A 24,183-nucleotide genomic window follows, 5' to 3' on the forward strand; every position below is an offset into this window, starting at 1 on the left:
CCTAAAAATTGTCAGACCCCAGCCACCCCAGTCATAGACTGTTCTCTCTACTACTGCATGACAAGCGGTACCGGAGCACCAAGTCTAAGACCAAAAGGCTTCACAACAGCTTTTACCCCCAAGCCATAAGACTCCTGAACAGGTAATCAAATAGCTACCCGAACTATTTGCATTGTCCCCCCCAACCCCTCTTTTACGCTATCATATATGCATAGTCACTTGAACCATACCTACATGTACATGCTACCTCAATTAGTCCGACTAACCGGTGCATATAAATATAAAACCTCGCTGTCATTTCTGGGGTTTTTTTCTTCACTTATCTATTGTTCAACCAATACTAATTTTTTTATTAAAAATTACACTGTTGGTTAGTAAGCATGTCACCTGTACATGACAAATAAACTTTGAATTGATTTGTTGTCCTGCCACCACACTGCCAGGTTGCATAGTGCTTTTAACTCATGTTCATTTATACAGTAATTAACACTCAACATGTGGAATTTGAACTCGCAACCGTTTAGTTCACGGCATTCCAATCTTCCTGCTACGCCACCATGTCTGTGTTAATAACTGATTTCACTTCAAAAGTAATCCGATCTTTTAAAATAACTCAAGAAAACTAAACTATTGTATTTATCATAGCAATTATGGAGTAACATTAAAACAGTAATATGCCCCACCAAAATCAGACAATACAGAAAAACCTACAATTGCTGAAATAAGTAAATCAAAGAATAGATTAACTGATAATTGACAGACACTGTGGTGTAGCAGGAAGATCTGAATGCCATGATGCAAGAGCCTGTGAGTTCAAATCCCAGGTGAGCACGTTAATTACTGTAGGAAATGAACATGCAATGTAATAATCTGGCAACGTGTCAATATGTAACTTGAATTTTTTTTAAGTGTAGAAGCACTGTAACTAGCTTCCCTTTTCTAGTTGAACGACCATATGAGTCAAGTTGAGCAAACACATTTTAAGTTGAGAAAACGTAGGCACAAATTCAGTCAAGTTGGAGCTAAGTTTGGGCCAACCAAAAAAGGCTGTGGAATCAGTTTATTATTATTATTATCATCATCATCATCATCATCTTTGTCAGTGTATGGTGAACGAAGCTTGTTGAATCATGACTCTTTCCAGTTTTCAGTTGATCATTCTCCGGTAGGGGGTCCTGCGTGCTCTGGGCATTACTAACTAACTAAAATGAGTTGAAAGAATTTTTTTTGACTGAACGAGTCAAAAAGATCAGAGTCAGTCAAATTTGCCAATCTTCATGTCGCTATTTCTGCTCAAGGAGGTGTCCACGCCTCAGTGACGCTGATGGAAGAGAGGGAGGGTGCAGCTTTCCCATTTGACATCAGAAGATGGACCAATAAAATCGTCAAATAGAAAGGCTGCATTTTCAGAATGTGATTTTTATACGGGGCCCAAAATATTTTGGGGGTGTGAACATTCCACTACTGCTGATATGGAGATTTTGTGAAATTACAATGCAAAAATATATGACAATGCTCTCCTTTAAGTTCTCTATTACAGAGAAATATTGTCTCAATGTCTTTCGGTGTCCAAATGACTGATTATATTGGACAAAACCTCAAATGCAAACAGAGTTAAAACTTTCATCTTTGTTGTTTTGAGTGGCAGGAGGAGGAGAGGTTTGGTGTATGTGTAGGAAGGTGTACACAGAACAGAAGGAGTGAAGGAGACAAGACCAGAAAGACAACTGGAATAGCTTCAGTGGATTGCAGCAAGGGAATGGTCATCTAGGATTGCGGGCTGCCTCGGATATGGAAGGTTTGAGATGGAAGTTACTTGAAGACTTTCTGCTGTGGATAGGTACTCCAGGTGTGAAATTAGAACGTAAATAAAGAATTTCATTAACCTTTTAAATTCCAATGTGACTTTTCGAAGAGTGAGAAGAAACTGGTTGAAAGTTATGAGACAGAAAGTGACAACCTTAGATACAATTTTCAGAATCCATTGCTGCAGAGAATTCTGACCAACTTTCTGTGGCTTGAGACCAATTCAGTCATTTCCAATAGGTCCAGACATCCTAGTATAGCACTGCACATGGCTGCACTGATGAATATGGTAGTGATCACCACTGAAGTATGAGAAATTCTATGAATGCCTAACCACAATCTGTATCTGCTTTCAGACAATTGCTCCATTTATACGGTGGATGAATACTCCAATAAATACTGACATGCTCAGTGAGTGCAATTGTTTGTGTGACTGCACCCTTGAAAGAATACAGGGGGGCTTCAAACACCAGTCACAGAGGTGGACTCATGTTTATGCAGATCAAGAGCCTCTAGACCTGGGGCATGTTCAGCAGGACACACTGTTTTGGAACGTTCAGATGGAAATATGTTATGTAGAACAAACATCTCTTTCCGACATGCAGAACAAGGTATCATGTCGGCTTTGTTCACGGCATTTCTATCTGCAATGTTTGGCAACTGAACGTGGCACTGGTTTTACAGTATATGGCCTAAACCTGCCTGTCTGAAGATGTCACTGACTATGATACAGAACCTAAAGATCTCAGTGTCAGGCCTGATTGGCCACAGACATTTAGAACCAGTAAATCAATTCCCCACAACCCTTAAATTGTCTATTTTACACATAAGACTCTGTATGCATCTGAATCATCAAACCCCCAAATGTACATTTGGTGATCCATGTCTGACAAAGGCAACGTCTGCTACTCTGAGTACATGATGCCTTATTCTGTATTGAAAACATGGACTAATAGTAGTGCTGCATTAGAAATAGCATCAGAGAGCAGAATACCCACAGATAATTATTTTAGAAGTAAAGCCATTTAGAAGAATTGCAGCCTGTTAAATAACAGAATGATTTGTGACAACTGAACAGAAAAATGGCGTCAGTTTCAGATTTGAAACTATCAAACAATCAAATATGTCCCTATATTTTCAGAATGAATTCCATATTTTAGGGACCTGAGGTATGGTAGATGCCAAACCACGTGAATGGAGTGCATACTAGGACTTCATCTTAGCACCTGAACCGGAAAATACTTTAAGGGAGCCTGAGCAAGCCTGAAAATGCCAATGGTTACTGGGCTTATCAGGTCGAAGCAGGTTTCTGAGAAGCAGCCCTGCGCACATTTAGAGAGCCAACCAGCCAACCTCAGGGCTTGAAATAGAAATGAGAAAAGCTCAAAAGTTCCACTCCCAAGAACATCTAATAAAAATCATTCTGTATATTTTCCCCCGATATGTAACCTAATTTCTCCTGTTATCATATAAATAAATAAAAAAAACTCTGATGAAAAGTTACTAGGAGCCAATGACAGCGCAGGGCAAATAAATGTATTTGGTTTGATTAGACATTCTCCATTCAGCCAATAAGGTTGTGTTGCACATCCATAAAGGCAATATAATCTACCAGGACTTCCAAGGCTCTTAGCAATGTCAAATGTCTTGACTCAGGGGGACTTAAAACCTGGTAATTCCAATAGCCAACGGTAATTGCCAAAGCAGGTTGCCTGGAATGGCACTTAAATCTATTGGTCTGATTTCCTTGATTACGTACCGCTGGAGACAGGATAATTGAAGAGCAAGTTGTATCCAATTCCCTGATCTGAGATCTAACATGTTCATATTCTGTAATTCCTTATTGACTTAGAGAATATTGTTAGGGAGGGAGTCAGTCCAACTAGGAAATAAGGGGTCTTTATTAAGAGGTAAATTGAAACTGCAGCCGACTAATGAAAAGCCTATTGTGGAAGAAAGCGGCATCCCACTTAAAACTGTACACAACGATTGGCATGTGTTTTTCTGTTGATCATTAGAAAAACAAGATTTCAGTCGGAGCTGTATTTCCTGACCGATTGTGCGTTTGGTTAATTATGTTTTCCCCCCCACGAGGCACTATAGAAGCCTATTTCCATTTCTCAAAATCCCCAGATTGAATCTAAAATAAAATTACAGATTTCTTGAGTTGATGTTTTTGCAGAGGATGTTTTCGTTGTACAATTTTAACATTAAGTAAGGTGTTTGGAGCAGTATTTCTCAAGTAAGACATATCTTATGTAAACAAATTCAGAGCTGCTGGGCAGGTCTGTCTCACTGTCTATGCTACTGGACAGAGTGCAATCATTGTAGCTGTTCACCCCATGTTAGTTGGCAAATGGACATCGTTAAATCAAAACCCAACCTTCAGTTACCCATTGTGACGCACGGATGTTCCAAACTCAGTTTAATTGAGGATACCCTAGGATAGGGGGCGCCACAGCGCATTTTGAAAAAAATGTGTTCCCATTTTCAACGGCCTACTAATCAAACTCAGAAGCTAGGACATGCATATACTTATTATATATGGATAGAAAACACCCTAAAGTTTCTAAAACTGTTTGAATGGTGTCTGTGAGTATAACAGAACTCAAGTGGCAGTCAAAACCCCGAGACCGATTGAACCAGGAAGTGGAATTCTGAATTGTGGACTCGACTTCTCATCTTTCCCTATTAATCACACCGTGAGCAATGGTTCAGTGAGCACTTCCTATTGCTTCCACTAGATGTCGCCAGTCTTTTCACAGTGGTTTGAGCCTTATACAGTCGAAACTCAGTGAATGACACGCATTGGAAATTGGTCACAGGGGATGGGCCATCACCATTATGACGCCGGCGGCCCTGTCTACCCCCACCTTTGGAAACGTTTCAAAACACTCTACAACCGTCCCCGTCGAATCTGATTGGCTCTCTTGGTGTTACAGGCCCTGAAGATTAATGTTTTACAACGTTTGACATGTTTGAACGAACCTAAATGGGAAAAAAATGTTTTATTTCGAAACGGCTGTGCCGCGCCCGGCAGAGTATTTGGATACAGCATTCAGACGCGCTAACAACAGAAAGCTAATGGAACATAAATGATGGACTTTTTCGACCGAAAATACATCTGTTGTGGACCTGGGATCCCTGGAAGTGCTTTCTGATGAAGACAACTAAAGGTAGGCGATTATTGACAATATTATACAAGATGAGATGTGACATGCGATTGTTCCAAGATATCGCCGAGCTCGGTTTATTAGCTCATTTTCTGTGTATCGCATCTCCTTTTATCGCAAAGTGTGATTACCCAGTAAAGCTAATTTAAAATCTGGTATGACAGGTGTTCAAGAGATATTCATCTATAAATGTTAGATTGACAATATAAATTTAAAAAATCGTTTGCGAATAGTAATAAATTGGAATTATGCGCTGTTTCCCGGGACGTATTTGAGGGGAAAATAGTCAGTCAACGTTACGCGCCGATGTAAAATGCTGTTTTTATATATAAATATGACCTTTATTGAACAAAAGAATGCATGCATTGTATAACATGATGTCCTAGGTGTGTCATCTGATGAAGTTTGTAAAAGGTTAGTGCTGCATTTAGCTGTTTTTTGGTTATTTGTAATGCAAGTGGTTGGTCGGAAAATGGCTATGTTGCTGCTTTTTACGATGGACTCATCTAACATAATCTAATGATTTGCTTTTCCTGTAAAACCTTTTTGAAATCGGACGACGTGGGTCGATTCAGGAGAGGTGTATCTCTAAAAAAAAAAAAAAAAAAAAAAAAGTATAATTTTTTTTTTTTTTAATTAAGATTTTTTTTTTAATGCTAATTGGCGATATGATTTTTCGCTGGATTTTGATCCCGCTAACGGGATCAGACGCTGAAGAGGTTTAAGCCGAGACTGACTTTATGACCAAAATTATCCTATTTACATGTTGTAGTCAATTTTGACCCCAGAATAACAGTTTGCCACGAAGTCTCACACATGAGAGAGAAGCATACTTAGCTGGCTGTAATCAGTGTTGGACAACAGCCATACCCTGTGCTGATCAATCCCCTGCAGTAGCCTCCTTAGAAGGTCCTTAGCCTCACAAAACCTGGCTTGTAAGGTCTAAAGCCTGACAGCACCTTCTAAGACCAGGTCACACCCCTCCTGATTTACCCAATCCACCTGGCCCGAGGCCTGCAGCCAGCAGAGGATACAGCATGCCTCGATCTCACTCCTCAATGAATACTAATCTCTCATCTCCCCACAGCCAAAACCATCAATCTCCCTCCTCCGTTCCAACACAGCCATCTTCTGCCCTTTTCCCCTGACAAAGCCATCTAGCTTTACTCTGCAAGCCCATCATCCATCATTACAGAGCAAACCAATCTCCAACAGCTCTCTACCACAGACCCATCCTCTGCCATTACACCCCGGATCACATCTCTACAATCACACACAAACTAATCTTCCACTCGCTCACTACAAAACTCTTCACTTCGACCCGGTAACCCGTCTCCTACTTGCACAACAAAGCCGACAGAATAAAGGCAGGCTTTACGGACAGACCACTTTCCACACCTTTATACCCTGCCTCGGAAATCAATGGCAAGCCATTTTAAAATGTCAATGAAAGATGCTTTTAGAGGTTTTGGTACATAAGAGGTGGAATAACAGTTCTACAGCTGAGACTAGACCACCACAGCCTCTCACTAGGCTCAACCTGATTACAATGAACTGCAAAAGAAAATGCAACACTATGTGCAGAATGTGGATTTGTTCTGATTCATGGCATGTATGGTAGGATACACTAACAGGGATGATTCATAAAAATGTGTTGGTTTGTGATCTTCCATTGATTGTTTCGATCTCTGAAGCCCACACAGTGCTGTCAGTTTGAGCGAAAGGAGATTCTACCCCATTAGTGCATGCTATTTTCCCAGGATGCACCTGGCCTAAATCACCACCCAAAGCCAGGGAGCAAATGGCACGTCGCTTGCTCAGAGATCTGCCATTTATGATTTGACACCGTGATACCGTTAACCCCTGGACATCAAGTACTCCAACTGACATGCATTATATGAAAAGTGAAATTGAGCCAAACGACATAAAAGTCAATACTAAAAAAGGTGAATAAGTGAACTGAAACTATTGAGGCCAAAGCAAGGAGGACTTTTTTTTAATGAGCATGGCCTTATATCTATTACAGATTATTGGATAACTGTCATTCATATTTTATTCACCCAGTTCAATGTAACATCGATAGGTTTAGGCTACTACTGTAAATGATTTTCCAATTGTCCCTAAACCCATTATGGAGGTTGCTACAACCTAGCCTATGAATTAAAGTTTACGAAGTAGATGCACACAGGTCGAGATAGAAATTTGATGTTACAGACAGTGACACATTCAATAACGCCTTGCACACCCTTGCCTGCATCTAGCTGATCTAGGGTGTAATCATTAGTCCAACATTTGCAAACAAGAGTTTCTATTAGACAAATTCAGGTATGTTTATCCCCTTTTCGTTCCGTTTGCTTCTGCTTAAGAAACATTAACAGAATCGGCGGAATGACCCCTGAACACACAAACACAGCTCACTCTCATAGCAGCCACATTGTATCCCTTCTCGCATCTATGCGCTCTCCTCCTCTCACCTTTTCCCTTTGTTTGTGAACTTCAATGCACATTATCTCAGCTGTATGTGACCAGGTGAAAAAACCTTTCCAAGCCAAACCATATCAGAACCGCTACACACAGCCTACATTGTGGTCACCATATTAGCTTAAGTAACGTCACAGTCAACATAGCTAATAGAACTAATGCGTTAGTAAAGCCGCTACAATGATGCAGTAATGTTACAGTGTATAGTCAGTACACAGTTTAGCAGGCAGTTACACCAGCGGGCCCCGGTGGCAATACATTTGTAAAACCAAAAGCTTACCTTGACTTGGAAGAGTACCAGTGTTCTGTTGGATATAGCCAGCTAGCTAACACAGCATCCCTCTGTTTGAGCCAGGGCTAAATAGTAGGCTAAAATTATTAAATCTCTCCACCACTCTTGCTTCTCCTTCATTTTTGAATAAATGAATTTGTTAAACTATTGTCTTTCTCTCTTTGAGTCAACTACTCACCACATTTTTTGCACTGCAGTGCTAGCTGAAGCTTACAGTTTCAGTGCTAGATTAATTATCTGATCCTTTGATTGGGTGGACAACATGCCAGTCAATGCTGCAAGAGCTCTGATATGTTTGAGGACGTCCTCCGGAAGTTGTCATAATTACTGTGTAAGTCTATGGAAGGGGGTGAGAACCATGAGCCTCATAGGTTTTGTATTTAAGTCAATGTACCCAGATCACGGAAACTAGCTGTCCTCCGGCTACACCATGGTGCTACCCTACAGAGTGCTGCTGAGGCTACTGTAGACCTTCATTACAAAACAGTGTGTTTTAATTAATTATTTGACGACATGTGAATATATAGTTTTATCTAAAAAGGATAACTTTAAATGTTTTCCATTTTTACGAAATTCCCTGAGGAAGGTCCTCCCTTGAGGAGCCTCCACTGTCTGTCAGTAATTGGCAGAGTAGGGTGATCGTGGCGTGGCCTCACTGGCCTGTGTTCCAACTCCTCTCACCAAACCAAAGAGTTCCGTTCCCCCCACCTACCTGCCCTCCTACTCCCTTCCCTGACCTCCCCCGCCTGATGCCTGCCCTCTCTCACCTGCCTGCCCTCCTCCACCTTCCCATCCCTACATCATTAGTCACATGAGGACAGGATATAGATGGAGATGTGTTGGTGGTGAAGGGCTCCTGTCAAGCTGCAGCTGTGGCAGCACCCACACCGCCCCCTTTACTGCAGTCTGTGTGCCTCAGCTCGCTTCACTGCCACACTCAGCTTCCTCATCAGAACCGCTCTGTTTCCTTCCCCACAGAGTCACACTGTACCATAGTAAATACAAACATAAATCACTGAACTGTATGTTCGACTGAGTATTATCGTGCCACAAAGACAGGCCTATTTTCAACCCATTAAACAACCATTATAGGCTACTTTTGTCTTGTTGGCTGCTAATTCAGGTAAGACTCATCAGCAAATTGACAGTGTATAAAAGGTTACTGTATGCTATTCTGAAGGGAGCTCAAACAACAAAAAGAATGGAAAGAAACACAGGAGTCTATATTACAATACATATTCAAGTATTAAAACAACTCAGTGTAACATGTTTGCCCATTCACTGTCAGTAGTAGGAGTTAATGAGGTGAAATATTGACTGTAGGTGCTACTCGTCCTGGCTGCATCGTGGGGGGTATATATAATAACAATAATAAATTGCCCCAGCTAGCTTGGCACTAGCCTTTCTAATGATCTCTGCTGAGAGAGGAGCTGACGCCGAGGCACTGGCTCCCTCCGTGCCATCCGCCCCCACTTACTATAGAACACGTGATTTTGTTAATTTCACATTTAGACAACGCTGAACACAAGTAAAACACCTCTGGGGGTGGGGACAGTACTATTGTTCAATCAACTTTAATACCAAAGATTTTTGCCTACCATAAAGCACTACTTAGTGATTAATTGCTCACATGGACCCAACATATACTGAAATATGTGAATTTCTCTCCTGTTATGATTTGACAGAAAGAGTTGGGTCTGCCAAGAGTGGGTGAAAATGCACGTTGGTGATGAAATCTCACTTCCTTATGTTATAAAATACATTTTACCAAGACAAATATAATTCTTCACGTTCTGAATTGTTCATTGAGGTCGTTCTCTAACATATCATTAACAGTGTATTTACATAGAGATAAATGTTTGTGGAATCAGCTGTCTCTAACAAAGAAAACTGTCACATAGCAATGTTGTTATTATCATATCTCTTCGGTCAGGCCTAATTGGCCAGTTTAAGTTCAAGTGTGACATTTGCACTAGCTGTCAACCCTGTCAGTGTGTTTATTGACAAGAGGCTTCCTCAATCCAATAGACCCCCAGCCTACTTTTACTGCTTTTGCTCCCCAGCGAGGAAGAAAAGAAGCTTACAGATCACATTAACGCCTGCTCCTCCACAAGGTACAGATACAGCAACAGGAGACACTAACGGCTAATACACAGTAGCAACATATTACAAAGAAACAGGATTCGTTATTTCTCCCTCTAAATAGCTTGGGTATGAAATACTATTCCACAGATATTCTGTCCTAATCTGAGCATAGCAACTGTGATAACATGCAAAAATCTAATGAAAACTTGACTGACATTTTGTTCTGTAAATGGAAGCTCTCATTGACAGTAGGCTTACTTAAATGTTAAGAGGCAACAACTTCAGCTGGGTGAGCATTTAATAGGCCCCATCATGTGCTCGCATTAAGCACACACACACAGATATACCCATACACACCCAGAAACTAGCAACACAGTGTAATCACCTTCCTTATCTAGCAGCAAACTGCACTATCAGGGTCTGACATCTGCAGAACGTTTTGGGGGCCGAGTTGAGCGGTTATAACTGATAGCCCAGAGCAGTGGTTTTCAAACCTCTCCTCTGCGACCACCAAACGTCTCACAATTTTGTTGTAGCCCTGAACTAACTCACCTAATCAAGGACTTGATGATTAGTTGAATCAGGTGTGCTAGCTGTGGAATAGGTTTTAAAATCCCTGGCCTAGAGCCCTCAAATTCATATCTGGACCTCTAAACCAGTTCCACTGTTTTTCCCCCCGTTCTTCCCCTCTAATCAAGGTCTGATTTGGAGTACTCAAATCTTACCCTAAGAGGTCTGGAATACTGCTAGTTTTCTGTTTTACCTGATAATTGCACCCACCTAGTGTCCAAGGTCTACATCAGTCAATGATTAGAGGGGCAGAATGAAAAACGAATGAACAAAGTAGTGGAACTGGCTTCGAGGTCCAGAATTAAATTTGAGGGATGCATTTAATACTAACAAAAGGGAAATGCCTTTTCTGGCTCATGCAGTTCAGTTGTCCACCCTTATATACTGTTAACCTAATTGATCAAACTCCACCCAGGTGTCCTGTCCTACGGCATAGATGATAAATCCTCTCTGACTGGAGGAGCCAATGGTCGCTGTCAATCCCCGGACATCCTATGTAAGTAGGACAGACGGAAGTAAAATAATGCTGTGAGTTGATGAGTTCATGTTGGCCGTGGCCTATCCTACAACACAGGGTTTAGTCCAGGCTGAATGGATAGTGTCATCATGAACACACTCCAACTCCATGTTTGCCATTTTAATCCCAGCCTGACGTGAAACCAGTCCCTTAGCCAGTCTGTCGTCATCACTCGCGTTTTAATCTCATCAACCAAGACCGCCACCCGGGCCGGCCGGTGAATCTGTACCTTGTCCTTGCCTTGTTAAAACGCCAGGGCAAATCAGAGGATTACAACCTCCTTTGACTTCAGCAGCGTGGGCTGGGCAGCTTAGCGACAACCACAATGCTCATCTCACTGTGCTGCTGGGAGTCAATCTCGTATGGGAGTTTCCTCAACACAAAATAAATTACAATATAAAACATGTTTATTTTGTTCCAACTGGTGGCATGCTGGTGATTTTAATTTGGCCCCCCAAGTTTGAGAAACAAAATAAAACATTTTTTTTTTTTTTACATAACTGTAAAACACCAGCAAATCAAAACCAGGCTATTTTTATTTGGGAAATATTTTCCAAAGTATTCCCACAGAGATATGCATGATCGTACAGAAATGTTAGCAAGGTTTGAAGTGATAGTTTTAATCAAATATTATCTGTTTGAGGTTATTGCGGTCAATTTGCACTCTACAAATTATTTGTAATCATGTTCCGGTCCCCTAACCATCCGCTCAAGAAAACAAAAATCGGACTGCGGCTGAATCTACCTGATTAAACACGACATCTCTACCATCAGAATAACAGTGCAATTTGAACTGTCCTGACAGGTGAAAGGACATATGTAGTAGCCAGTGAGACAGCCTACCTATGAGCACACCACACCTTTCTCCCCTCCACTATTGAAGAAACCAACACCTGGATCAATTGTACTTTGAAAAATAATAGCCACCTAAAAAACATGTAGATATATCTTATTATTCCCTGTACTAGATACATTTTCATTTCAGGGGCCAAATCTCAGGAGGCAATTTCTACAAACTACATTACAACACTATTGTAACACCATGCACATGCTTTTGGGCCAGACAATGGATCCCACGTCTAATCTATATCATATATCTATTGAAGTCAAATACTGTAGATTTGGAGCCAAGATCTGCTTTTCGTCATGCTAGAACACTAGACTATAGAGCGAGGTCTTCACACAGGTATTCATTGGCTACATCATATTTATAAAACAGGTGATAGCCTACCGTACAGCCAACAATTTGTGAAATCGCCTGAGGAATTTTACAATGCTGCATCTTCTGAAAGCTACACAGAACCACTAAATGTGAAAAATAACGTATACCACAAGACCGTAACCTAACAGTCTGTATGTGTAAATAAATGACGCATAGAGCTGGAACGACAATAATGATTGAAATAGTAGAAAATGTATCACTTGTTTACATAATCTAAAAAAACAAAAACGGTAAATAGAATAGTTGCGGCACAGAATGATCTTACCTTGAAAAATCCATAACAATAACAGGAGCGCTCGGACTCTCCCAGACATCGCCATTGCCCAACATGAACCGCACGTGCCCAGTGCAAGACGAACAGCAAACTTGTCTACAGAGGGAGTGGGCGTCTGTTGTCTTTTTGAAGTTCGTCTCCTGTTCAGTGGTCTCTCATCCGCTCCACTTCTGGCCAACGTGAATACTGGAAGTAGAACTTACACACTATAGAAAGGTAATGTTTTTTTAATTATTTCAGTTTTCCCGTCCGCCGAGCAAACATTGCAGAGCACTGGCGCTGGTACACTTCCACCGTACAGGGTCAAATAAGAAACCATTTGTCGAGAAGTCGACGCTCTGTTTCCCTTGACTTTACCCGTCACTCCTGAAACCCTTACATATGTGCTGCGTCCCCTCTCCAGAGTTGAAATGTAGACAGTAGTCTCGCCTCCTTACCCTCGAAGTGAACAGTTATAACGGGTCACCTGCCAGCCTGCACCTGGGCGCACATGAAACGCCCCGCCCCCTATCATTATAGGCATGGTTTAATTTTGCACAGGTTGTTTTTATACTTTCTACTCTATAACATCTCTACACAAGACTAATAATCTATAGTACTAATTACTATGAACTAAGGCTTGTAATGAAACCTTATTAACTGTGGAAAAAAGTTATTAAAGGCACAGTGCGTTCAAAAAAAGTGATTTGCCCGTGGTTTTTATACGAGCACTCCATATATATATATATATACTGTACCAGTCAAAGGTTTGGACACACCTACTCATTCAAGGGTTTTTCTTTCTTTTTACTATTTTCTACATTGTAGAATAATAGTGAAGACATCAAAACTATGAAATAACACATGGAATCATGTAGTAACCAAAATAGTGTTAAACAAATATATATTTTAGATTGTTCAAAGTAGCTGCCCTTTGCCTCGATGACAGCTTTGCACACTCTTGGCATTCTCTCAACCAGCTTCATTAGGAATGCTTTTCCAACAGTCTTGAAAGAGTTCCCACATATGCTGAGCACATGTTGGCTGCTTTTCACTCTGCGGTCCAACTCATAACAAACCATCTCATTTGGGTTGAGGTCGGTGATTGTGGAGGCCAGGTCATCTGATGCAGCACTCCATCACTCTCCTTCTTGGTCAAATAGCCCTTACACAGCCTGGAGGTGTGTTTTGGGTCATTGTCCTGTTGAAAAACAAATGATAGTCCCACTAAGCGCAAACCGGATGGGATGCCATGCTGGTTAAGTGTGCCTTGAATTCTAAATAAATCATTGACAGTGTCACTAGCAAAGCACCCCCACACCATCACACCTCCTCCTCCATGTTTCACAGTGGGAACCACACATGCAGAGATCATCCGTTCATCTACTCTGCATCTCACAAATACATAGCGGTTGGAACCAAAAATCTCAAATTTAGATTCATCAGACCAAAGGACAGATTTGCACCGCTCGTGTTTCTTGGCCCAAGCAATTCTCTTCTTCTTATTGGTGTCCTTTCGTAGTGGTTTCTTTGCAGCAATTCGACCATGAAGGCCTGATTCACACAGTCTCCTCTGAACAGTTGATGTTTAGATGTGTCTGTTACTTGAACTCTGTGAAGCATTTATTCGGGCTGCAATCTGAGGTGCAGTTAACTCTAAAGAATGTATCCTCTGCAGCAGAGAACTCTGGGTCTTCCTTTCCTGTGGCGGTCCTCATGAGAGCCAGTTTCATCATAGCGCTTAATGGTTTTTGCAACCTCACTTAAGGAAACTTTCAAAGTTCTTGAAATGTTACGGATTGACTGACCTTCATGTCTTCAAGTAATGATGGACTGTCATTTGTCTTTGCTTATTTGAGCTGTTTCTGACATAATATGGACTTGGTCATTTACCAAATAGGGCTATCTTCTGTATACCACCTCTACCTTGTCACAACACAACTGATTGGCTCAAACACATTAAGAAGGAAAGAAATTCCACAAATTAACTTTTAACAATGTAGTCACCTGCATTCCAGGTGACTACCTCATGAAGGTGGTTGAGAGAATGCCAAGAGTGTGCAAAGCTGTCATCAAGGCAAATGGTGGCTACTTTGAAGAATCTCAAATATAAAATATATTTTTTATTTGTTTAACACTTTTTTGGTTACTACATGATTCCATTTGTGTTATTTCATAGTTTTGATGTCTTCACTATTATTCTACAACGTAGAAAATTGTAAAAAATTAAGAAAAACCCTTTAATGAGTAGGTGTGTCCAAACTTTTGATGGGTACTGTATTTCCACACTGAGTTTGGAATAATACTGTGAAATTTATGATAATGCCCTTTTAGTGTAAGAACTGTTTGAAAAGACTGGCTGAAATTTCAGCCAGGATCACCAGACATCACCGGGTAGTAAATTAGTTAATAGACCAATAAGAAAGAAAGTTCCAAACCACTCTGCCAATAACAGCTAGTTTTCAGTTTTCCCCTCCTCACTCAGACCACTCCCAGATAGTCCCAGCAAATTATTTATTGATAAAATGCTCATTGCTAAGAAGCAGTTTATTTTTTATTTTTACTATTTTAATTTAAAACAATCACAGTAAGGTACTTAATTGTTGCCCAAAAATGATTTTATATTGAAATAAAAATGGCTGCATTGGAACTTTAAGGTCAAGTGCTAAGGGGACACAAGCATTGGCCTACAGGCTTGTCAAAAATCTAAGAAGATAAGCATGGCAGTGGCCTGTCTTCTGAAGGGATAGGGTGTATGGAATAATGCTGTGAATGAGCATGGAGAAGATTATTCCTGATTTGTACTGAAATGTATATTCAGGTCAATGCCATAGATATAACGTTTCAGGGATTTAGTTCATACTGGAATTTAATTCCAGATAAAGCCTATAAAGATGCGAAATCAGTTAAAGTGCATTACCTGAGTCTCATGTAAAAAGTTTCTATATATATAGGACACACTTCTTTCGCATGTAAAAATCCCCAGGAAACATGAACAGATTGTTGTGTGAAAGGACTGATAGGAGCACGAGCTAGGCTGTAGTGTAAGTCTGAGGTCCTGCCTCAGCTCATAAATGGGTTGTCAGGTGAAATATGAATGTCTGCGGGGCCCATGTGTTGTTTTAGTTGTTGTATGTAATGGATTTATTACATGATATCAAATCCAGCATCTTTTAGACTGATCTGTCCTCACCTCGACCTGCGGTGAAGTACACAACGAACATGACTGCTAACCTCAACCCACTACCTCATCACATCAGACCTGTGTGTTCCACGACTTAGAGTTAATAATTGACTGGCAGACTCTTGAATTTTTCATGGCCTCATATTTTCGGTCCTGCTTTTCCTGCTTTTTAACATTGCCAGCCAATTTGACGGAGGTCATAGCTTACGAAGAAGATTTTCACTGGTTATAAAATAGACCTTCAATTAATAACATGAGTTGTTATGTTACACCAGCTAGTCTGAATGGAGGTGAAATGTGATTGTCTGAGGCTCTGAGCATCGTCCTCCAGTAGACAGGTATAGGTAAATGAGAGAGACCCTGACATGACCTGTCTATGTAATTGATGCTCATGTTTTACTCTCACCAGATCGGAACAAAATCCAAAGATATCTGAAAAGCCTACTGAAAAGATATAGCTAGTATTTGAACCCCTCCAGCTTATTCACACTAACATACCAATAAAACTTGATGCTGATGGCTAGTGTAAATTATTGATAATTAATGGTGGGTATATGGAGAGAGACACTAATCTCAAACTGCACAGTGGGAACATTCTAAGTCTGCAGTGTTTTTCACTCCACATATATTCCCAGAACAGATTTTCAAATTGTGTGGCAAGCTTTACAGAGTAGGCCTTTATATCACTGTTACTTTGTTTAAGGAACTATAAAATGTACACTATATCCCACGTGAGATCAACTGTGATTTGTGAAATTGGATTGCCTTAAAATGTATTTGTGTGAACATAATTAAAAGTCCCATGCAGCCATTTTTATCTCTGATCTTTACTGGGTAACAATTAAGTACCTTACTGTGAATGTTGTCAATTAAAATGGTCAAAAAGAAACAAAAATGCCTCCCAATGGCGCAGCGTTCTAAGGCACTGCATCGCAGTGCTTGAGGCGTCACTACAGACCCTGGTTTGATCCCAGGCTGTGTCACTACTGGCTGTGACCAGTCCTATAGGGTGGCGCACAATTGGCCCAGCGTTATCTGGGTTAGGGGAGGGTTTGGCCAGGGGGGGGCTTTACTTGACTCAGCGATGAGACTGGATTGCAATTGAATATCACGAAAAAGGGGGTAAAATACAAAAAACTAAAATAGCTTCTTAGCAAAGGGCAGTTTCTTAAGCAAGAAATTAGCTAGGACTGTCTGGGAGTGGTCTGAGTGGGGAGGGGAAAACTGAAAACTAGCTGTTACTAGCAGAGAGGTTTGGAACTCTCTTTCTTATTCATTTGTTAACTAATTTACCTCAGGATGATGTCCCCATAGAAGGCCTAAACTCCATCCCACCAAAACAGGCAGAACTTTCAGGCGCTCTTTTCAAAAAGGGCATTATCATCCTGTTCACAATTTCACAATATTATTCCAACCACGTAGAGTGGAAATATATATAAAACACAGGAAATCATGTTTTTGACTGCACTGGTCCTTTTCAGTTTTCACCTAAAATGACATACCCAAATCTAACTGCCTGTAGCTCAGGACCTGAAGCAAGGATATGCATATTCTTGATACCATTTGAAAGGAAACACTATGATGTTTGTGGAAATGTGAAATTATTGTAGGAGAATATAACACATTAGATCTGGTAAAAGATAATACAAAGAAAAAAACAGGCCAATATATGACTTAGGAATCTATGTGCAATTTAGATTTTGGCCACTAGATGGCAGCAGTATATGTGCAAAGTTTTAGAAATATCCAATGAACCATGACATTTCTGTTGAAAATGTTGTATCAAGACTGCCCAAATGTGCCTAATTGGTTTATTAATACATTTTCAAGTTCATAACTTGTGCACTCTCCTCAAACAATAGCATGGTATTATTTCACTGTAATAGCTACTGTAAATTGGACAGCTCAGTTAGATTAACAAGAATTTAAGCTTTCTGCATATATCAGATATGTCTATGTCCTGGGAAATGTTCTTGTTACTTACAATCTCATGCTAATCACATTAGACTACTGTACGTTAGCTCATCCGTCCCCCGGGGGGACACCGATCCTGTTAAATAAGTACTTCCTTGTTGTCCATCCATTCTGTATAATAGCTTATTTCAAAGGCATGTACTCCCTAATTATTTGGTATCTTTTCTCTTTGAGCTGCAGTTGACTTCCTGAAGAAGTTCTTTGTTAAACATGTTCATGTGCGAAGAACCCCTTATCTCAATTCCAGGTGGAATATGGGTTTCTCTGTCCTCGACTGTGGTGTCCATGCTTTGATAGTGTGTCTGGTCTGGCACGATTAATGACTCAATTCAACTCTTTGTGCCTTGTTCCTCAGTTTACTTTCTCGTTTTCTAAACAAGTGGAACTCAAATACAGCAGAGAATCTATCACTGATTAGTTTGTTATTAATGTATGATTGATTAGTGCCATCTAGTGGTCAAGAGGTGAAGAGCATTCGTTTTCACAACCAGACGACATTCTGCAGTATTTTAATTTAAATGTAAAATTGAGAAAAATCTAGAAACATAATCTACAAGGAGGATATCCCCCAATCTCCTTGTGTGAACCCTCAGTCTCAACATCTTTCTCTGAAAAGCATCTCTTTACTGAAAAAATGATTTTATTCACACAGACAGATGCCAAAGAGGTAAATACCAGTCTCTCGTGACAGACTATCATGTCCAGCACACGTGAGATTTGGTTCGGGATTCCGTGATTACATAAAAATAATCTGTTGATTTTAGACATACTAGAATTGTAGCCTATTTTAATGCATCATATCCATATCTCTCATCATCTGTGGCACTTATTAGGGTGATGCATTTAACCACTTTAGAGTACTGCGCCCTCATAATGTATTAGTGTACAGCATCACAGTCACAGACAGTACTTTTATACCGTAATATACAGATCCCACAGTCACAGTAGGATCACAATACTTGAATCCACAGGAGGTTGGTCGCACCTTAATTGCGGAGGACGGGCTCGTGTTAATGGCTGGAGCGGAATAGGTGGAATGGTATCAAATACATCAAACACATGGTTTCCATGTTCCGGTCATTATTATGAGCCATCCTCCCCTCAAAAGCCTCCTGTGCTTGAATCCCTAAAGGGACTATGTGAATGACTTGACTATGAATGAGACACCAGGTTTATTAGGAGAGTGGATGGGCTGGTTGTATGTCTCCAATACATATCAATGCACAGCCTTCTAAATATGTGTATCTTTGTTCTCCCTTCCACCATCCCTTTTGCCCGCCCTCATTCCAACAGGTCGGACAGAGGGGAAAAACGTAACGTTCACACCTCTGACTGTCTCTCTGTCATCAATGCACTTTATCATGTTCCCCTGTGCTCTAAATGTATACAATATCTCCCCCACTTGTACATATACAGTACTGCTGTTCCTGACGGCTGTAGCCTCCCTGTTTGTGAGCAATCACTAGAGGAGAGATAATGGCCGTGTTCGAGAGGATCAAACTGTAGTGTATCATGGGTACATTGTGACTGACTGACTGATCTACAAATAATAATGAGTAGTTCTTTTTCCTTTTCTTTTCTTTTTTTTACATTCCAAAAACAAAAACAAACGTACCGTATACATACGAACGACAACTTACAGACAAATAAAAACAATGACTACATCTCATCCGCCCAGACACGCATGCTAACACTTCCATCCCTATTGCCTGCATTATTGTTTTCCAATTGATATTAAATTGTACCAGTAATTTTTTTTTTGGTTGCCCATCCTATTTCAATATTTAAATAATACATAATTTGATTTTTCCGTTGTGTCAATGATGGCGGATTGATTGACTTCCACATTTTTAGTATATGTTTTTTCAAAATGAGTAATGAGAAAAGAATCGTTCAGCCCATTGGGTGTCTCACTACACCCCCATATGTCATGTCTTGGAATATGCAGAGAGATTGATTAAAAGTACGTTTACATTGTAATACTTCTGACAACTTTTATAGCTCCGCCTACAACTTCCAAACTTTATAGCATTCCCAGAAAGCATGGATTATTGAGTCATTATTAGTTTTACACTTGAGACATGACTCTGCCGTGCTGTAGAACTTCTGAATTGCGTATCTTGTATAATCAATTCTATACATTAGTTTATACTGGAATAAGCGTACATTTTTGTTAACTGTAAATTCGTTAGTTATGCTCCAACTTTCCCTCCATCTTATGCCAATATCAGTTATGAGTTAAGTCTTGGTTCCAATAGTATATTATTTTTTCTAAGAGATTTTCACTTGGATATGCTTTCTATGAGGTTTTGTAGATGTTCCCTATCATATGAACATCCTTTTCTGACTCAAGTCCAAAAGATTTCAAATCAAAATTTTGTGATATGTAACTTTTAAGTTGCATGTATTTGAAAATATCTACATTGGTCAGTCCAAAATTACTTTTTACTTCTGTCATGGAAATAAATGTATTTCCTATTACCAAGTCATTTACGGTTTCTATGACTTTATTTTTCCATGTGGGCCAATTTATCGATGAATTCTGAAAAGCTATCCAAGGATTATTCCATAAGGTTGTGTTTCTACTTATTATTTATGATGGAAAGTGATTTGTAGATTAGTCAGTTGGCACTGTCAGCTGCAATGTCGAACAAGCCTATTGTGACAGGGTTGGAACCAAAGTTTTGGTCAGTGTTTCCTGTGGGACCCTAATTAGTGTGGACTGTAATAAAGCACAACTAGTCTGTTTCAGTTTAGGCGTGTGTGAATGCATGCATGCTCGTTCGTGTGTGTGTTCGTGTGTGTGTGTGTGTGTGTGTGTGTGTGTGTGTGTGTGTGTGTGTGTGTGTGTGTGTGTGTGTGTGTGTGTCCAGTTGCTGTGCTACACTGAAAAAATATATAAACGCTACATGCAAGAATTGCAAAGATTTAACTGAGTTATAGTTCATATAAGGAAATCAGTCAATTGAAATAAATTCATTAGGCCTTAATCTATGGATTTCACATGACTGGGAATACAGATATGCATCTGTTGGTCACAGATACTGTACCTTAAAAAAATGTAAGGATGTGGATCAGAAAACCAGTCAGTATCTGGTGTGACCACCATTTGCCTCATTAAGCGCGACACATCTCCTTCGCAGCGTGGATCAGACTGTTGATTGTGGAACGTTGGCCCACTCCTCTTCAATGGCTGTGTGAAGTTGCTGGATATTGGCGGGAACTGGAACACGCTGTCGTACATGTTGATCCAGAGCTTCCCAAACTTGCTCAATGGGTGACATGTCTGGTGAATGTGCAGGCCATTGCACAACTGGAATTGTGTACAGAATTGTGTACAGATCCTTGCAACATGGGGCCATGCATTGTCATGCTGAAACATGAGGTGATGGCAGCGGATGAATGGCACGACAGTGGGCCTCAAGATCTTGTCACGGTATCTCTGTGCATTCAAATTGCCATCGATAAAATACAATTGTGTTCATTGTCCATAGCTTATGCCTGCTCATACCATAACCCACTGCCACCATGGGGCACTCTGTTCACAACGTTGAGATCAGCAAACTGCTTGCCCACACAACACCATACACGCGGTCTGCCATCTGCCCGGTACAGTTGAAACCGGTTTTCATCCGTGAAGAGCAAACTTCTCTAGCGTGCCAGTGGCCATTGAAGGTGAGCATTTGTCCACTAAAGTTGGTTACGACGCCGAACTGCAGTCAGGTTAAGACCCTGGTGAGTGCGACAAGCACGCAGATGAGCTTCCCTGAGACGGTTTCTGACAGTTTGTGCAGAAATTATTCGGTTGTGCAAACCCACAGTTTCATCAGCTGTCCAGGTGGCTGGTCTCAAACTATCCCGCAGGTGAAGAAGCCTGATGTGGAGGTCCTGTGCTGGCGTGGTTACCCATTTTCTGCGGTTGTGAGGCCGGTAAGACGTACTGCCAAATTCTCTAAAATGACGTTGGAGGCAGCTTATGGTAGATAAAACAACATTAAATTCTCTGGCAAAATCTCTGCTGGACATTCCTACAGTCAGTGCCAATGGCACACTCCCTCAAAACTTGAGACATATGTGGCATTGTGTTGTGTGACAAAACTGCACATTTTAGAGTGGCCTTTTATTGTTTGCAGCAGAAGGTGCACTTGTGTAATGATCATGCTGTTTAATTGACTTCTTGATAGCCACACCTAAAAACCTGTTTTTGCTTTGTCAATTTGGGGTATTGTGAGTAGATTGATGAGGGGAAAATGTGTTTTATCCATTTTAGAATAAGGCTGTAACGTAACAAAATGTGGAAAAAGTCAAGGGGTCTCAATTCTTTCCAAATGCACTGAATGTAGGTTAGATGTTTAGAAACACTCCAGAACAGGAGAGGATGACATTTAATAGGGATCCGTCCACTTACATCCCTCCGACCGCAAGGCACTACAGTGGGTAGTGTGAACAGCCCGGTACATCACTGGGGCCAAGCTTCCTGCCATCCAGGACCTCTATACCAGGCGGTGTCAGAGGAAGGCCCTAATATTTGTCAAAGACTCCAGCCACTCTAGTCATAGACTCTCTCTGCTACCACATGTCTACCCAGACTATTTGCATCCTCTCTTTTACGCTGCTGCTACTCTCTGTTATTATCTATGCATAGTCATTTTAATAACTCTACCTACATGTACATATTACCTCAATTACCTCGACTGACCGGTGCCCCTGCACATTGACTCTGAACTGGTACCCCTTGTATTTTGCCTTGCTATTGTTATCTTACTGCGCTCTTTAATTATTTGTTACCTTTATTTCTTATTTTTTTATAGGTATTTTTCTCAAAACTGCATTATTGGTTAAGGGCTTTGTAAGTAAGCATTTCAGTGTTGTATTCGGCGCATGTGACAAACAAAATTTGATTTGTGTCACTGAGCTCAAAGAATCTGCTATGGTCTATAACCAACCAGGCACAGGATCTGTATGTTGCATTTACAAAACCAAACCAAATCAATAAGGGGCGGCAGGTAGCCTAGTGGTTAGAGTGTTGGATCAGTAACCGAAAGGTTGGTGGATCGAATCCCTGAGCTGACAAGGTAAAAATCTGTCGTTCTGCCCCTGAACAAAGCAGTTAACCCACTGTTCCTAGGTCGTAAATAAGAATTTGTTCTTAACCGACTTGCCTAGTTAAATACAAAAAACAAGCTATAGCTAACATCCAGGGGCAATCTGTATTGTGCTATCTGTGGTAATTATTCCTCTGCCCCTGACTTCAATGAGAGCAGGAGAGATCCCATTATTCAGTGTGTAATCAGTACCTCATCACCTGGCCTATGGTCTTTGTTTAAGCTGCTCATCAGTAATGGAGCTCCATATTTGGCCAGATGGGTCAATTCATAATATAAGGCAGGGTTAGAATGAGGAGAACCCAAGATTGACCTTCTCCTTCAAATACTTGTGTTAATTAGTTTGAGTTCCATTGTGGAATTGGCATAATGTTCCTTAATCTTGATATATGTCTATTTTTTTTCTTCTTTTTTTTTTTACATTTTATCAATAATGTTTAGCCTGGCGCTATTCATCAATACAACTATTCGTCAATGCCAGCCTATAGATTGAGTTGACAACTGGGCAGAAGTGAGATTGTGTCAGTGAAATTACCCCCACTGGACCTTAGTTGCCCCAGTTGCTGGTGGAATGACATGGGTGGCAGTAAAGGGATGGTGGGGTGTACTATGACAAATTATTGCCCCTGCTGGACTACTAGTTCCACAGAGAAATGTTGAAATATGTAAATACATGCTGTATGCCTAAATACTTAAATACTGTGTGTTTTTTACTTTCCCACCCAATCCTAGGGATAGTTTCGATTCAACTGTTTATGCATTTATCTCTGACGACACATGCCCTCTCACTCCATAGACTCGAAGGACCCCGATCACAATTCCAGAATGACTGAGGAAGGGGTGGAGCAAGTGAAACAGAGAGAGAGAATTGGAGACCTTTGACAAGAAGAGGGCATGAGACAAAGTATTAGAAAACGTTTTGATGTTTCTTTGTCATTTTAGAGTTCAATTTTAAATTCATAGGAAAACTTTGATATGCAGAACACAGCCTAAAGGATCAGGACAAGAAGGGTATCAGAGAGGACCGCTGGACTGTCACTTTTTCACTCAGTCAAAATGCTTCTCTATCTTATCCGGACTCTGCTGTAGATTAACTTCTATGCTGACCCTTAGAGCAGCAACTACAGCAACTATACTAATATGCCCAGACCTGCATCTGAGCCATCAGTCTTCTCCCTGAACATATCCTCTCTGAATCTGGAAAACGCTACAATCTTCAATGGTGAGTGAATAGTCTTAAAAAGCTTCTCAACATATAATCTTTTTTTTTTATCTAACTTTACAAAAGTATGCTAAACAGGTTCCATGATCATGGCTGACAAATATAATGTGTTAACAGCTAACAAAACTCAAAACAGTGGCAGCTATTTCTAAGTATGGTATTGAATGTTGTCAATTATTTTAAAAAGGGTGTGCATTGAATGCACAGTAGCCTACCTTGAAATGTAAGTCGGTCTTGATTACTGTCTCCAATCGGAAAAATACTACTATAATCCAATATGGTCTGCTCTAAAGACAGAT

The 24,183-nt window shown here is 40.5% G+C and overlaps 1 protein-coding gene across 1 annotated transcript in view; it reads right to left on the reverse strand.

The window, feature by feature from the left end:
* The window catches only part of LOC106613014 (endothelial cell-selective adhesion molecule), a 90,748-nt gene extending 77,834 nt beyond the window's left edge, over nt 1-12,914 (reverse strand). Inside the window, exon 1 of the mRNA XM_045724636.2 lies at nt 12,412-12,914. Coding sequence (XP_045580592.2) covers nt 12,412-12,466 — 55 coding nt within the window. The 5' untranslated portion in view covers nt 12,467-12,914. The remainder of the gene's footprint in view (nt 1-12,411) is intronic.
* Between the last annotated feature and the right edge of the window lie 11,269 nt (nt 12,915-24,183).

This window comes from Salmo salar, chromosome 09 (assembly GCF_965601325.2).
Source record: "Salmo salar chromosome 09, fSalSal1, whole genome shotgun sequence".
Taxonomy (NCBI): Eukaryota; Metazoa; Chordata; class Actinopteri; order Salmoniformes; family Salmonidae; genus Salmo; species Salmo salar.